Source organism: Dipteris shenzhenensis, chromosome 6 (genome assembly GCF_047967505.1).
Source record: "Dipteris shenzhenensis isolate YYH24624 ecotype China chromosome 6, Dip_SZ_1.0, whole genome shotgun sequence".
Classification (NCBI taxonomy): domain Eukaryota; kingdom Viridiplantae; phylum Streptophyta; class Polypodiopsida; order Gleicheniales; family Dipteridaceae; genus Dipteris; species Dipteris shenzhenensis.
In genome coordinates this window covers 49,067,160-49,083,311 of record NC_141601.1, presented here as the reverse complement: position 1 = coordinate 49,083,311, position 16,152 = coordinate 49,067,160, and the positions used below count along the sequence as shown (strand labels likewise).

General features: G+C 44.0%; 1 protein-coding gene across 1 annotated transcript; it reads left to right on the top strand.

The window, feature by feature from the left end:
• The first annotated feature begins 13,571 nt into the window (after window positions 1-13,571).
• Window positions 13,572-15,903, top strand: LOC147901276 (putative xyloglucan galactosyltransferase GT19). Its single transcript, XM_087376120.1, has one exon. It carries the CDS (start codon window positions 13,889-13,891, stop codon window positions 15,455-15,457), a length of 1,569 nt encoding a protein of 522 aa, XP_087232246.1. The 5' UTR covers window positions 13,572-13,888; the 3' UTR covers window positions 15,458-15,903.
• The last annotated feature ends 249 nt before the right edge of the window (window positions 15,904-16,152 follow it).

The window sequence follows — 16,152 nt, the reverse complement described above, 5'->3', positions numbered from 1 at the left end:
AGAGAGAGAGATACAGAGAGGAATGCGATAGCAGGCAATGGAAGTGATACAGAGAAGAATGGAATAGTAGGCAAATGTTGATGATGAAGACAATGAAGAATGAGAGTGAAGTGTAGAAAACGAATGGTTAAAGATGGACTTTCTATCACTTGAGTGGATGCATGATGCAAAAGAACACCTTGTCTATGGGTATGATCAACTAAAATCAATTTCCTTTTGCCACATGGCTACATGCAACTCAGTCCTTCTACTATCACTATATAGCTTATTGGCATAAGTGCTATTACATACCTATTACACAAAGATCAACCAAGGCATTCTCAACTGAGTGACCTATATCTGAGATGTGTCTTACCAAGGAACCCATTGCTTGGTATGGTTTCACTTTTCTTCCATTATACAACTCAAGGAACACATTTCCTTGCAAATCCGCAAGCTGTACTTTTTAGTCAACCTATAGGGCCCATTCCATCTAAGTTTGAAACTTGTTTTTAAGGGTCCTAGTTTGGCATTATTGTGTACAATAACAACATGCCCTTTTCCAAGTGTTTAAGCACAATATGCCAATCATGCCATGCTTTCCTTCTTCTTTGAACCTCATGTGACCAAGCTACTCGGAGGTGCAGTTCATCCAAGTGGCTTAGTTGATGCAATTACCCCTTTATTTCTTTGGATTCACCTAAGTGATGTTCAGCTGCTGCGAATCAGAGACTGGGAATAACAAATTCTCAGGTTACTACCACTTCTAAACCAAAAGCCAATAGAAATGGACATATATATATATAGTGACCTTAAAGGCAAATCTATAAGCCCATAGAGTAGCATGGAGCTTAGTATCCCTATCACTTTCATTGAACAGGTATTGTACACACATATAAAAATACTCACTTTAAATATTTGATACCTTCGATGCAAGGAAAATAACATGATTGTATTTGTGTTTGAATTAGGTTGTCTATCAACCAATGGTGGATAATAATAGGTGGTGGCATGTCATACCTATTATGCCACTTTCTAAAGTGATATATAGTACATTTACTAATATGGAGCGTATGGAGGATGATCATGGCCATGTAGGTGATGATGACCGTGATACAAGAGAGGAGGATGATCATGAGATATGAGATATAGATATTGAGGCCATTATCTGTGAGGACGATCCTACCATTGGTGATGCTGATTTCGATGAGCACATGAGTAGCACTAGTAGTAGTGGGCTGAATGTATTTGTAGATCTCAAAACTGGTTTGGATTTTGAAGTAGATAGTTTGGCAAGGTTTGATCTCATTAAGGATGAAATTGAACCATAGCCCATCATTGATATTGGCAAAACTATTTTACATATTGTCTCATTCTCCTCACCTCACTTAATTTTTGTATATGTGGGTTTGCAAAAAAGGATTATATTTTTGTTAAAATTATGTGCTTTGATAATCATGGGCAATGTTTGGAAAGCAGTGATGTACATTTATCAGCTTGCACCAAAATCTCAGTTTTTTTATTCTTTGTTTTGCATCTAAATCTGCATCTAATTCACAGTGCAGACGCGCTAATAGATGCGCTATTAGACACGCCCATATTTTTACTATTCTAGTAGCGCTTATAAAGGCACCTGCTATTTTGTGTGTCTATCAAGCGTGTCTATAGTTGCTTTGTCTTGTTGTGATATTTATCTTCCTACCGCATAGTATGTAGATTTACTGCACGATAATGGTGCACTCACACAACAACACAAAGCAACTATAGACGTGCTTGATAGATGTGCAAAATAGCAGGCGTGTCTATAGGCGTTGCTTAAATAGAGAAATTACGGGCACGTCTAATAGCGCGTCTAACAGCTCGTCTATTTGCATGTGTATTAACACGTCTATTTGCACATCTACACTGAGAAAATACGGGTCCTCTAACATTGTGTTTATCAATGCGTCTATTTGTGCGTGTATTAGTGCGTCTATTAGAACGTTTACATTAGGAATTAAATGCATATTTAGACGCAAAATAGAAAATATAGAAAGTGAGATTTTGGTGTATATCATTACTTTCCAAACATTGCCCATGATTACCAAAGCACATAATTTTAACAAAACCATCAATTCTTTCTTGCAAGCCCACATATACAAGAATTAAGTGAGGTGACGAGAATGAGACAATATGTAAAATAGTTCTGCAAATATCAATGATGGGCTACGGTTCAATCTCATTCTCAATGAGATCAACCCTTGCCAATCTATCTACTTCAAAATCCAAACAAGTGTTTAGATCTACAAATACATTCAACCCACTACTACTTGTGCTCTCATGTGCTCATCGAAATCATCATCACCAACGGTAGGCTTGTCCTGATGGGTAATGGCCTCAATATCTATATCTCCTATCTCATGATCATCCTCCTCTCTCGTATCACAGTCATCATCACGTCCATGGCCATGATCATCCTTCATATGCTCCATATTAGTAAATGTACTATACATCACTTTGGAACGTGACATAATAGGTATGACATGCCACCATCTATTATTATCAACCTAATTCAAACACAAATACAATTGTGTTATTTTCCTTGCATCAAATATTTAAAAGCGAGTATTTTTATATGTGTGCACAGTACCTGTTCACATCGTTGCGGTAGTACTAGTATGTCCTTCCTACTTTGCCAAAACTTTGTGTGGAGTCAATAGTTAAAAAGCCACTTGCATGGCGTTTGATTGTTGCATTGGGGCCTCTTTCCACCATGTCCTTAAACCACTTTACATCCAAAACATACACAAAGAAGCATCGAAAATCAAGCTTAATAATATCTTGGATTCTACCACAATAATCATCCATGGCTCCATTGGCTCCCTCAAAGCTAGCAATGACACCGCAATCTTGTGTGTTTCTCTTATCATCAATCCATTGTGTTCGAAAATGCTTGCCCTCACACCATATAGCATTGAACATAGTGCACTACACCAAGGAAAAATCAATTAAATAAGCAATCTAAATTATTGAAAGCTCCTAACTTATGCATAACATTCTATATACCGACCTTGCTCATGCATCCCCTACCATACTCCCATTCTTCCATTGTGATATGCATCCCCTCATCTTTCTCTGCTTTCTCCATTTATCAAGTAGCCAATCCACATGAATATCCTTTGGAATTGCTCTTAGATACTAAGGGTATGGCACACGAGATCCGTGGTGTGTACAAAAGAGGGCCCTTTCTTCTTATCTTCTTGCCTTTGCATCCTCGTATCTTGTCACCCATATTTTCATCACATCACTATTAAGCACGCAAAAGAGGTCGATACTATTATGCAACTCCGTGTCTATTACTTTGTTGCGTCCTTTCCCTTGAGGCAAAATAGAGGTCATCCTTAGGTCTTCATCATCTCTCCATAGTCGTGGGAGAGAGCTATCCACATCAACAAGAAACTCAAAAATATATACAAGTGACTCTTGTACCAACCAACCCTCGGCCATTCTACCTTCGGGTCTTGCATTTTATCTCACGAAGCCCTTCAAGGTCTTCATGAAGTGCTCGAGGAAGAACAACCATCGTGCATGTATAGTACTGCATATAGCAATCTCATCCACCAAATGCACTATAAGATGTAGTTGACTTGTGAGAATAGAACGTGGAGATGTCTCCTCCACTAAACAAACCATCTCCACTGACATAACTGGAGCATTCTCAAGCGTGGTGGGATCTATTAGCAATATGAACACCTTGCATGAAGCATTGATACGCATCATATTTTGTATCATGTAAAGTACCTCACAAGCTTGCCCATCTTGTAAATACAAGCTTTCACATCCTTCGATGCACTACGTGAAATGCTAGTAGGTAGTATGAACTGAACCCATGATGAGGTGGTTGATTAGTTGCTTATAATTATTCACTCACAAATTTGAAAGGAAAAAGATATTATGCACATGAAATACTTACTTTGCATCTTGTGCCAATCATGAGATTTCAAGCCATATAATTGCTCTATACCTCTTTTCTTGCTCTTTGCAAAGGCTCCCTTCAAACACCTCATGCATCCAGTGGGAGTACGAATTGTAGTAATAGCGCGCTTCACCGTCGCCATCTCTAGCTTTGATAACATCCATGGTGCACGAGGGAAAAAAACACGCCCATTTGGTCTCTCTTGTGGCCAAGCTTCTCGCATCCTCCCTGTGGTACGTAGATCCTCCCTTATGCCTGCGGAATCTCATGTCCCATTCAAATGCTCCCAAATGGTAGATGCCACATTCTTGAAGATATGCATGGGATCAAGCAGGTGATTGATCTTGGGACCAATATGGTAAACGTTAAAAATGGAGTATCTAAACAAAATAAAGTGTTAGCGGGCAATCTTTATTTCCAGCCAATATAGCACACAATAGTTACAAACCCTTACCGGCTCATGCCAAGTGGTGGAGGAGTCATGGAACCGTCCCAAATTCTCATCCAAACTCCCGCGGTGAGTGATTGTGGGAAGACTTCATTCCAAGGGGCAACATATCTAGGATGATCAGGTGGGAGAAATCGATGGTGATTCTCATAGACGACCTTATTTAATGCGTCTACCCGTGAGGCAACTAGCGAAGGACCACAAATAGGACATGCATGGTAACCTGATGTAGTGAGACCTAAACAATAGATGCAATTAAGAGTTGAAGGTGGGTTTAGGGTGCCACATCCTTTGCCTATTCATAATTAGAAGTGCAATGCTTTTTTGAACACTCGCCATAGACTGGGAAGTCATGCATCGTCCACATCAAGACTGCTTTGCAGTTGAAGTCTCGTGACGAGGGAGGCCTGCTCACATCATGCACCTCGATACCTCTCCAAAGTATCTCTAGCTCATTAATCAAAGGCTCCAAATAAACATCAGGGTTTTTGACTTTATGTTTCCCTGGAATTAGAAGGGACAGCATAACATGTCCTTTCTTAATAGCCATAGAGGGTGGAAGATTATAATTCACCAATATCAGTGGCCATACACTGTAAGACATGCTTTTGAGACCAAATGGGTTCACACCGTCCATACCCAATCCAAGTCTCAAGCTCCTAGGTTCTTCCTTGAAGCTTGGCCATGTGTCTTCAATATGCTTTCACGTAGGAAAGTCCGCGAGAGTTCTCCACTTGCCATCGGTTGATCGATGGAAGGAATGCCATGACATGAGCTCTGCAATAGATTTGCACTTGAACATATGTTGGATGCAAGGGATTATGGGAAAATGTCATAGAATCTTACGAGGCACGTCCAAAGTTTTTAGATTTGCTCTGCCTCTCCACAAGTAGGACACTCTCTTGCATCCTTATGTAGTCCACGAAACAAAACGCAATCATTGACACATGCATGGATGCGCTTGTAATCTAATCCTCCAAGAGAGGTCACATGTTGCCTTGCCATATCTCGAGGTTGGTAATTTATTCTCCCTTGGAAGCATTTTACACAATAGCCTACACGTGAAGACCATAAATGAGGAAAAGCATTCGAGTAATTGACCCACTAGCATAATTCACCATGTTTGCAAAATAGAGTTTAAAGCTTACTTGAGTAATGCATTCAAACTTGCATTGCTCCATCCATAGATGGTTTGCAAGTTTAGTAACTCAAGGGAGGCACGTAGAACAGAGAATGTGCACCCCTCAAACAGTGGAGTCGATGCTGCAGTAAAAAGATCATCCTGCTCCATGCTATCATCCCTCCCTTGATGGACATATAAATCTCGCACCATATCATCAAACACCTCCTCCTCCACGGCTTCATGAGGTAATGGTGGAGGGCTACTATCACCATCACTCCATGCATCCATAACAGTCCCTCCTAAAGATCCCACCTCATATCGCCAATGCTTTGCCTCCTCACGGTGAGCATAGGGCAACATATGCGGGTGTGGCATTGCATCTTGTATCAAATTAAAATGGGATCATAACTCAAACATTTGAACACCCATGGGTATCTCAATCAACCTTAACTTACAAACCCTTACCCTGTGTATGGTCACATCCCATTCTCCATACTTTGAGATGTGATTGAGTGTAATCCTGCGTGCATGATACATGTTTCCTCGACATCGATCACACATACATTTGATTCTTTGCTCCAACCACATTTCGCGATGGTGGATACGGAGGGATTCATCCTCACTGGAGCTACTTGTTGAAGATGAAGACATCCTACAAACAAACAACCCAAAAAAATTTGCTCTTCTTCAAATGTTTAATTTTAAACTCTGTGGCACATCTACAAGTGCGTCTAAAAGCGCGTTTGTTTATTCTGTGGTGCGTGTCTAAAATCGCGTCTACTCTATGTATTTAGACGTGCCTATAGACGCGCCTATAGACACGGCTTTTAAACCTGCTTTTAGCATGCTCGCTTCGCTTTTCTTCACATTACTTATACTTCGTGTGGCTTGCTTGCTTCCTTATTAGCAGATCCACAGTTTTGATGCTTAAGAGGAAGGCTGCCACACTTACTTCCAAGCTTACACTTAAGAGGAAGGCACCCACACTTATTAAAGGAGAGGAGGGCGAACAAGGAGGAGAAGCAACTTTGAAAAAGGAGAAGAACCTTCCATACCTCTATCAAGGTAAGTCTTTTTGCAGTTGATCTTTTTTGGAAGTTTGCTCTCTTGGATTTGTATTTTCTCGTATCCAAAAAATGCATGATCTGGGTATCAGTGTCACGTTTGTGTGTCGGGCACAATATCCTTTTCTACTTTTTAGAAAAGTCCATCTGTCAGAGCGCGTCTATAGGCGCGTCTCAGAGCACGTCTAAAACCGCATCCACAGGCGCATCTAAAACTGCGTCCACAGGTGTATCTAAATGTGCATCTAGCCTGTTTGTAGACACAGACAGTCGCATCTATAGACGCGCTATTATACGCAAAAATAAACACGTTAATCAAACACATCTATAGATGCGCTCCGACAATAACCCGATTCTCTCTTCCCTTCCCCTTTCTTCTCAGCTCATCAGTAATAGATTTTTTTTCTTTTTTCCAGTTCAACATGTGGCCAGGAAGCGCTTTCAGCTCACCTGATCCCCAGGATTCTATTTGGAGGGACTTATATAACCTTTTAGGACACCCTCCTAGTCCTGCGGAGTTATGACGGGTACTTTAAACACCCCCAGGAGTCGGCACCATAGACTCCAAACCACCCTACACCAGCTGAGATTACCCCAGTGGAGTCAGCACAGCCCAGCCGGCTACACAACGCAAGCCCATCTCCCATGCCGTCTTATGCCCCTTCCCCCACGCCATTCTGCCATGCCATCTTATGCCCCTTCCCCCATGCCCTCAGGAGGTCCTTCTGTCTCGCAGAGCCGTCAATGTACTCCTGTGCAGTCGAGACTCGGTTCTCCAGCTACGAGTGGTCAGCGTAGTCCCGTGCAGTCTCTAGCTACGAGTGGCTAGCGTGCGAGCTCGACACGACACGGTAGCAGGCGTAGTAGCAGGGAGAGCGGTGGGGGATGCATGGCACAGTGCTTTGGGAGGGGTGGCAGTGGGGACGATGATGATTCAGATGATTTAGACGTGCCTCCGGGTGATGGTACGATATTCTATGACGTCACTTAGACAGGAGGCATCTTGATGGATGCGCCGGGGAAGGAAATCATGGCCTTCATGCATTCTGTAATTGCTAACAATTACAGAGATTGCTTTATCCACTTCAAAGACCAGCCAAAGAGGTTGGCTGATGAGACCCTCGCTGTTGTTCGCTCTAGGTATCCTAACCCCCCCAATTGCCAGTTCACAAATAAATGGGCCAAGTCAAAGATTGTTACGATACTTGGCAATAAAAGATCTTCACTTAAGAGGCAGGCACTAGCGGAGCTTGCCAGGCTTGAGGGAGGTCAACCACCAAGGGGCCCGCCCCACACCGCTCACAAGCGTGAGTGGAAGAAAGCAATGAAGTCAGCGAGGGAGGACCCCAGTCTGCAGCACATGGAGGCACGAAGGATCCAGATGGAGAAATATGGAAGCGCGCATTTTGGAGATCATGGGAGGCCCAATTTGTAAGTATCGATCTCAAATTATATTGCTTATGTAGTTTATTAGGAGGTTGTTTCTTTGTACTAATCCCTCTGCAAATTGTGTCGTCTTGCAGCTTGAGATCATGGGCAGATACCCTACTCCTGTGGAGACAGCCTACCACCGCCACCATCGCAGAGGAGATACATGGAGGCACTTCTATGATGACGGGTTGATTACTGAGGAGCAGTATACCCGGGCTATTGGAGCGGGCCCCGAGGTATTTGAAAGTAATTAAATAATGCCAAAATTATAAGTAAAGATTTGATTTTTCATACATTGATATATGTTGTCCCTTGTTTACAGGCCCGTGCACAGGACGACGAGGAAGACGAGGAAGGAGGCATAGAAGGGAGCGCAGAAGGGAGCATGGACGGGAGTGAGGACGTGGAGAACATAGATTAGTCATAGTAGTGCTAGCTACTCTTTTTTGTACTTAAAGCCACTGGCTTGGCTTCGTGCCTCTTGTATATACACTCTTATTTTTTGTACTTGAAGCCACATGATGTGGCTTAGCGTCCTTATTTTTTTGTACTTGAAGCCACATGACGTGGCTTAGCTTCATGCTGTATGTACATACAAGCACTTTTTGAGCTTTTAATTTTATTGCGTTTTGGAGTTGTAATGTTTTATTTGGAATTGTAATTAAAATGTGGTTGGCTGTAAGAATTGAATTACAGAATGTGGAAATGGGATGCTTGTAACTATATAGCATATACACAACATACACATCATTCTGTAAATTAAAAAATATATTTTTAAAGCGCGTCTATCAGTGCGTCTATAAACGTGTCTATATACGCGTCTGTCTGTTCGACAAGCGTCAATTTTTGCGTCTATAGACACGTTTATAAGAGCGTCTATTTGAGCATCTAAATGCGCGTCTATATGCACGTGTGTCTGCTATATAGATGCACTGGTAGACACGGGTCTCCAAATGCAAAAATAGACACGCAAATAGATGCACCCGTAAGTTTTTTATTTAGTTTAGTAAACGCGCCTGTGTGTGCGTCTATGGGTGCTTTGTCTTGTTTTGCTTTTAATGCGCTCGCTTTTATTTTCTTCACATTACTTATACTTCGCGTGGCTTGCTTGCTTTGCTATTAGCGGATCCACAGTGTCGATGCTTAAGAGGAAGGCACCCACACTTACTTCCAAGCTTACACTTAAGAGGAAGGCACCCACACTTACTTCCAAGCTTAAGAGGGTGAACAAGGAAGAGAAGCAACTTTGAAAAAGGAGAAGAAGCTTCCATACCTCTATCCAAGGTAAGTCTTTTTATGCTTGATCTTTTTTTAAAGTTGCTCTCTTTGGATTTGTGCTTTGTCGTATCCAAAAAATGCATGATTTTGGTATTAGTGTTACGTTTTTACGTCAGGTGCATGTCCTTTTCTACTTTTTAGAATAGTCTGTCTATCAGAGCGCGTCTAAAACCGCATCTACAGGCGCATCTAGATGTGCGTCTAGCCTATTTGTAGACATAGATAGCCGCATCTATAGATGCACTATTATACGCGAAAATAGATGGGCTTCTTAGACGCGTCTATAGATGCGCTCCGACAATAATCTTTTTCGATAGTAATCTTTTCTTCCATTGCCCTTTCTTCTCAGCTCATTAGTAATCGTCGTTTTTTCTTTTTTCTAGTTCATCATGTGGCCAGGAAGGTCTTCGGGCTCACCTGATCTTCAGGAGTCTATTTTTAGGGACTTATATAACCTTTTAGGGCACCCTCCTAGTCCTGCGGAGTTATACGGGTATATGACGGGTACTCTAAACACCCCTCAGGAGTCGGTACTACAGACTCCAAACCACCCCACACCAGCTGAGATTACCCCAGCGGAGTCAGCATAGCCCAGCCGGCTACACAGCCGAGGCCCTTCTCCCATGCTGTCTTATGCCCCTTCCCCCATGCCATCTTATGTCCCTTCCCCCATGTCGTCTTATGCCTCTTCCCCCATGCCGTCAGGAGGTCGTTCTGTCTCGTAGAGCCGTCGGTGTACTCCTATGCAGTCGAGACTCGGTTCTCCAACTGATCCACGTAGTCCCATGCAGTCTCCAGCTACGAGTGGCCAGCATACTAGCTCGACACGACACGGTAGTAGGCGTAGTAGCAAGGAGAGCGGTGGGGGATGCATGGCACATTGCTTTGGGAGGGGTGGTGGTGGGGATGATGATGATTCAAATGATTTAGACGTGCCTCCGGGTGATGGTACGATCTTCTATGACATCACTCAGACAGGAGGCATCTTGATGGATGCACGGGGGAAGGACATCATGGCCTTCATGCGCTTTGTAATTGCTAACAATTATAGAGATTGCTTTATCCACTACAAAGACTAACCAAAGAGATTGGCTGATGAGACCCTCACTGCTATTTGCTCTAGGTATCCTAACCCCCCCAATCGTCAATTCACAGATAAATGGGCCAAGTCAAAGATTGTTACAATACTTGGCATTAAAAGATCTTCGCTTAAGAGGCAGGCACTAGCGGAGCTTGCCAAGCTCGAGGGAGGTCAACCACCAAGGGGCCTGCCCCACACCGCTCACAAGCGTGAGTGGAAGAAAGCAATGAAGTCAGCGAGGAAGGACCCTAGTCTGTAGGACGTGGAGGCACGAAGGATCTAGATGGAGCAATATGGAAGCGTGCATTTTGGAGCAGGGAGTGTTGAATCATGGGAGGCCCAATTTGTAAGTATCGATCTCAAATTATATTGCTTATAGAGTTTATTAGGAGGTTGTTTCTTTGTACTAACACCTCTGCAAATTGTGTCATCTTGCAGCTTGATATTGTGGGCACATATCCTACTCCTGTCGAGATAGCCTACCACCGCCACCATCGCAGAGGAGATACATGGAAGCACTTCTATCATGACGGGTTGATTACTGAGGAGCAGTATATCCAGGCTATTGGAGCGGCCCCCGAGGTATTTGGAAGTAATTAAATAATGTCAATATTATAAGTAAAGATTTGATTTTTCATACATTGATATATGTTGTCCCTTCTTTACAGGTCCCTGCACAAGAAGGTGAGGAAGAAGACGAGGAAGGAGGCGGAGAAGGGAGTGCAGAAGGGAGTGCAGAAGGAGCGTAGAAGGGAGCGAGGTTGTGGAGAACATAGATTAGTCATAGAAGTAGTGCTAGCTACTCTTTTTTGTACTTAAAGCCACTGGCTTGGTTTCATGCCTCTTGTATATACACTCCTCTTATTTTTTGTACTTGAAGCCACATGACGTGGCTTAGCTTCATGCTATATGTACATACAAGCACTTTTTGAGCTTTCAATTTTATTGCGTTTTGGAGTTGTAATATTTTATTTGGAATTGTAATTAAAATGCGGTTGGCTGTAAGAATTGAATTACACAATGTGGAAATGGGATTCTTGTAACTATTTAGCATACACAACATACACAGCATTCTGTAAATTTAAAAAAATATATTATGTAGCGCATCTATCAGTGTGTCTATAAATGCATCTATTTACGCATCTGTCTGTTCGAGAAGCATCTATTTGCGCGTCTATAAAGGTACCTATAAGACCGTTTATAAATGCGCTGTCTATACACGCGTTTAACGATGTGTCTGTCTATCTTTTAAATTTTTTAGCAAAGCATCTATTTATGCATCTAGATGCGCGTCTATACGCGCGTCTGTCTGCTATATAGACATGCTGTTAGATGCGAGTCTCTAGATGCAAAAATAGACGTGCAAATAGACGTGCTCGTAATTTTTTTTAATAGTTCAGTAAACACGTCTGTGGGTGCTTTGTTTTGTTGTGTCAGTTCGGTATAAAAAAATGTGGCGAGGTTAGTTTAAATCGCTCTAGGGGGTCCAAAAAACGTTTAAAACATTTTAATTCGTCGGTTTAAAACACCCTTTTTAATTCTCTCCCAAATCCATGAGAATCACTCATTTACGTGTGCTCCATGTGTGACTCCATCAACTAGGATCTAGCGACCTGGGTAATCATTAACAAGTGGTAATTCATGGGTACTGAAAGATGGTGCCACAATTCTACACAAAAGTTAACAACATTCTTGTGTGTCAAGGTGGGCATATTTCATGAGAGAGTTAGATAACGACATATATTGACATCAAAGAGTATCGTATTTAAACATTGGAAAGAACTTGAAAATGAGGAGACCTCTTCGCTTTTATGGTATAAGGACTATAAATGGGTGATCATGATGATGGATCTTAAAGCCATTCACCACCATGAGCCTAATATATCCACACACCATACATTGAGTATACTTCGGAGTTCAATATGTAAAGTTAGTAAATTATTTCATTGCACTTCACCTAATTATGGTTATAATCATCCATAGGTTAAGGAGTTTTAGGTGAGAAGCTCACTTCGTAGAAGCTCATTGTTAAAGGAACTTATGGATGTTATAGATGAGGTAACACTTACCACTTTTGTCCACTAGGAACGAAATTTTTTATGAACTAAAAGATGGAAAATGACACTAATTGACTCCAGCACTCACTCTCCGGCATTGCTAAGAGATCACTACGTAACGTCAAACTCTCAACGCCGAGTTAACATTATACAAAACCAATACTTATAATCGTACATGACGCGAGGTGGAAGATCGACTGGATTGTAAAAAAATTTCCGGCATTTTTCCATTGGAATATGGATGGCGAATGGAAGTCAAGGCTGAAAACAAATGGACACGGGTGAAAGTTATAATAGATTCGTTGCTGAATTGTCTGCCTTTCAATGGCTGCTCATATGAAATAGAGTATACGAATTGGAAGATCTGTGGAAAATTGGAAAGGAATCTAGACAGGCAAGTTTCATAGACGTGTCATTTGAACTAAAGCGAAGGCTGAGAACAAATGCATGCGGCAGATGCAGACCACGTATACAATAATTAGATTGGTTGTTGAAGTGTACACATTTTGTACTGTAGCTCGATTGAAATGATAAAGTAGAGGAGCTAGTTAGCGTCTACATAAAGATGCATGTGGACGCAAGCTGCATTTTGCAGTCTAGCAATAAAATATATGTTGGATTTGAAAGCTGGTTGGATGGAGACCCGCTTGTGAATTGAGCCGACGTGCATGTGAATCAAACGTTGGAAAGCGACGAAAAGCTGAAGAGCCCGCAAAACATAAACACATCTGCGAAAAGTTTCTTCGGCCTACACGGAAAGTAGTACGAGATCTTCCATAGGCATGCATCACCTTCCCCTCGCAAAGAATCAATGGAATTTGCAGAAATTTGCAGGTGCAAGTCTAATAAACCTCCTCCGGAATTCAGAGACCGTTGCGCGATACTAGCTGCTCTTTCTGGAGTCGTAGAACGATTAGATTTCCTTCGGAGTGATGTCGTCCTCATTCAAAACATGGACACGTCCAATTGTTTTCCTTGACAATTGGAGCGCTTTGAATCGTGGTATTGAATCGTGTTATTATACGTCAGCTGCTTGGGCGGGGAGTTTGAACGGTCAGATGCAAAGACGGCGTGACAACCGGGGGAGTTGGTGGGAAAAAGGCCTCGTCTAAAAGGTCAGCAAAAAGGTCAGCAAGTGCCAAGGTTCACGATTCATAGTGTCGGAATGCGAGCGTGCCGGCCTGTTCAGCCTTTGGAAGCCAACGAAACCCGACCTCGGAAACACATTTTTAAAACGGTCTTCGTTATTAGGAAACTCGTGGATGTTCGACAGATTCGATTCCCAACGATAATAAAATGGATGGAGGCTGGATCTGGAGCTCGCGGCTACTGAGCAGCTTCGTTCAGATTGCTCGGGAGTCGGTAGACCAGAGCTGAGAGAGAGCAATCGCTTAATTTCGTCGCGTGTAGGCAAACTTACTGATGCATCCCTTGGTTGAGGCTCGTGCCCAACAAAATCAAGTAGCGGAGCTATGAGGAGGATGCCTGTTCACGTCCCAAAGGGTCGGGTGGCGTTACTCGTGTTGATCTGCTGGCCAGTTTTCGCGATATGGAAAACATTCTTAGAGTTAGGAGGCAGCCATCGGGAGGTGATCGGAAACGGTGCTCTGGTACGGCGCAACGTGACAATATTGAACGAAGGATTGTTATCCAAAGGCGAGGAATTGAGGGCGGTGGCAACGGGAGAAGAGATGAGGAGAAGGAGAAGGATGGGGGCCGGGGGTGTAGTGAGGCAGAGGGCGTTGAAGAACAAGGCGCCAAAGGAGGCAGCTGCTGCTCGACATGCATTAAGGGGCGTGGAGATTGAAGCGAAGAACTGCGAGGGGAGAAGGGTATACATGTACGAGATGCCGGCGAAGTTCAACAGCTTGACTTTGGAGCAGTGCGGGAGGAAGGTGGTGGAGTGGTTGGATTTCTGCGTGCATGCGAAGAACGGAGGGTTCGGGGAGGAGGCGGGCGAGGGAGGGTGGTATAGGACGGATTTCTACATGCTGGAGGTGATATTTCACGAGAGGATGAAGAGGTACGAGTGTTTGGCGGCGGCGGAGGAGGAGGCGGAAGCGGTGTACATCCCGTATTATAGCGGATTGGATGCGCTGAGGTATTTGTATGGGAAGGATAAAGAGAGGGCGAGCGAGCATGGGGAGGAGCTGGCGGCGTGGCTGGCGGCGGAGGGCGGCCAAAGATGGCGGAGATGGAGCGGCGCTGATCATTTTATGATAATGAGCCGCACTGTCTGGGATTTCTACCGTAGCCCGTCCCGTCAATCTGGCTGGGGCACTAGCCTCCTCCTCCTCCCCTCCCTCTCCAACATCACCTCCCTCCTCATCGAACGCCGCCCCTCGTCCCCCCCCTCCCACCTCGCCATCCCCTACCCTACCTCCTTCCACCCCCCTTCCCTCCCCTCCCTCCTCTCCTGGCTCTCCTCCCTCCGCTCCTCCCCCTCCCCCCGCCCCTTCCTCTTCTCCTTCGTCGGCTCCCCCCGCCCCGGCCCCGTCGGTAGCATCCGCCAAGCTGCCCTTGACCAATGCCTCGCTGCTGCTTCCTCCAACCCTCCCGCTTGCTCCCTCCTCGACTGCCGCGAGATCCGCTGCGCCCACAACCCCTTGCCCATCCGTGACCGCCTTCTCCTCTCCGAATTCTGCCTCCAGCCCCCTGGGGATAGCCCTACCCGTAGATCCACCTTCGATGGCCTCATCGCTGGGTGTATCCCCGTTTTCTTCCACAACGATTCCGCCTACAGCCAATACACCTCACACCTTCCTGCGGATCCCGATCAGTACTCTGTTTTCATTTCCCACCAGGACCTGCAGAAAGGAGTCAATGTGCAAGATGTACTCAGCGGTTACTCCAGCGAAAGGATCGCTAAGATGCGCGACAATATAATCAAGCTGATCCCTGCTATCATCTACGTGAGCCCCTCTGCTGCGCCAGAACTACGAGCTGCAGGAATCAAGGACGCGTTCGATCTGAGCATTGACGCTATGCTTCTAAAAGCAACAGCAATGAAAGCGAATTTGCATGCTCGACAAGAGGCCTAAATACCGTGCCCCTCCAACCTTCAGTCCTAATCAATCGCCTCTGTCTGAATTTTCTACCGAGCTTTCTCCGTAGGAATCATGAGTTTCAAGCTAATTTGGAGCTTCAACGTATCAAGCCGGACAGGAGGCATAGATGCAACCTTGATTTTACAGCCCGATAGCTTAGTCATCAGATACAACCTTGATTTTACAGCCCGACTGCAATTCCGGGGTAGTTTAATTCTCAGCGTTTCTGCTGTGTAAGCCACGCACGGTATCGCTTGATTGCCCAATGTCGACTCTGGACTGTTGGGGAGTCTCCGTACTCCTTCTGGAGCCAAGCAGGATTGTTGTTTGACTGTGGACACACATGATTGCAGGCTTTGGAGCTGAGATTGATCCCGGGAGAGGTTCCGATTCGTGGGCCTCGCCGTGCATTCTTCTGCAGGTTTAGTATTCTCTTTTTTCAGTGTTGTAGCATATATGTGTCCTTTTTGTTCAATGTAGAAGAGCATTCCATCACTATGCCAAAGACATGTTTTGGGGGCCGTTCCAATGAAGGGAAGGGAATGATTCTTATTATAAGATAAGACGAGTAACCTAACACGTCTACCACGAGCTAGAGCCGCTCTAGTGGGTCTCAAAGTTGCATCAAAGTTGCATCATTTATTGCATTTAATAAAATTTAAATTTTCATTTATAAATCTCAAAATTTA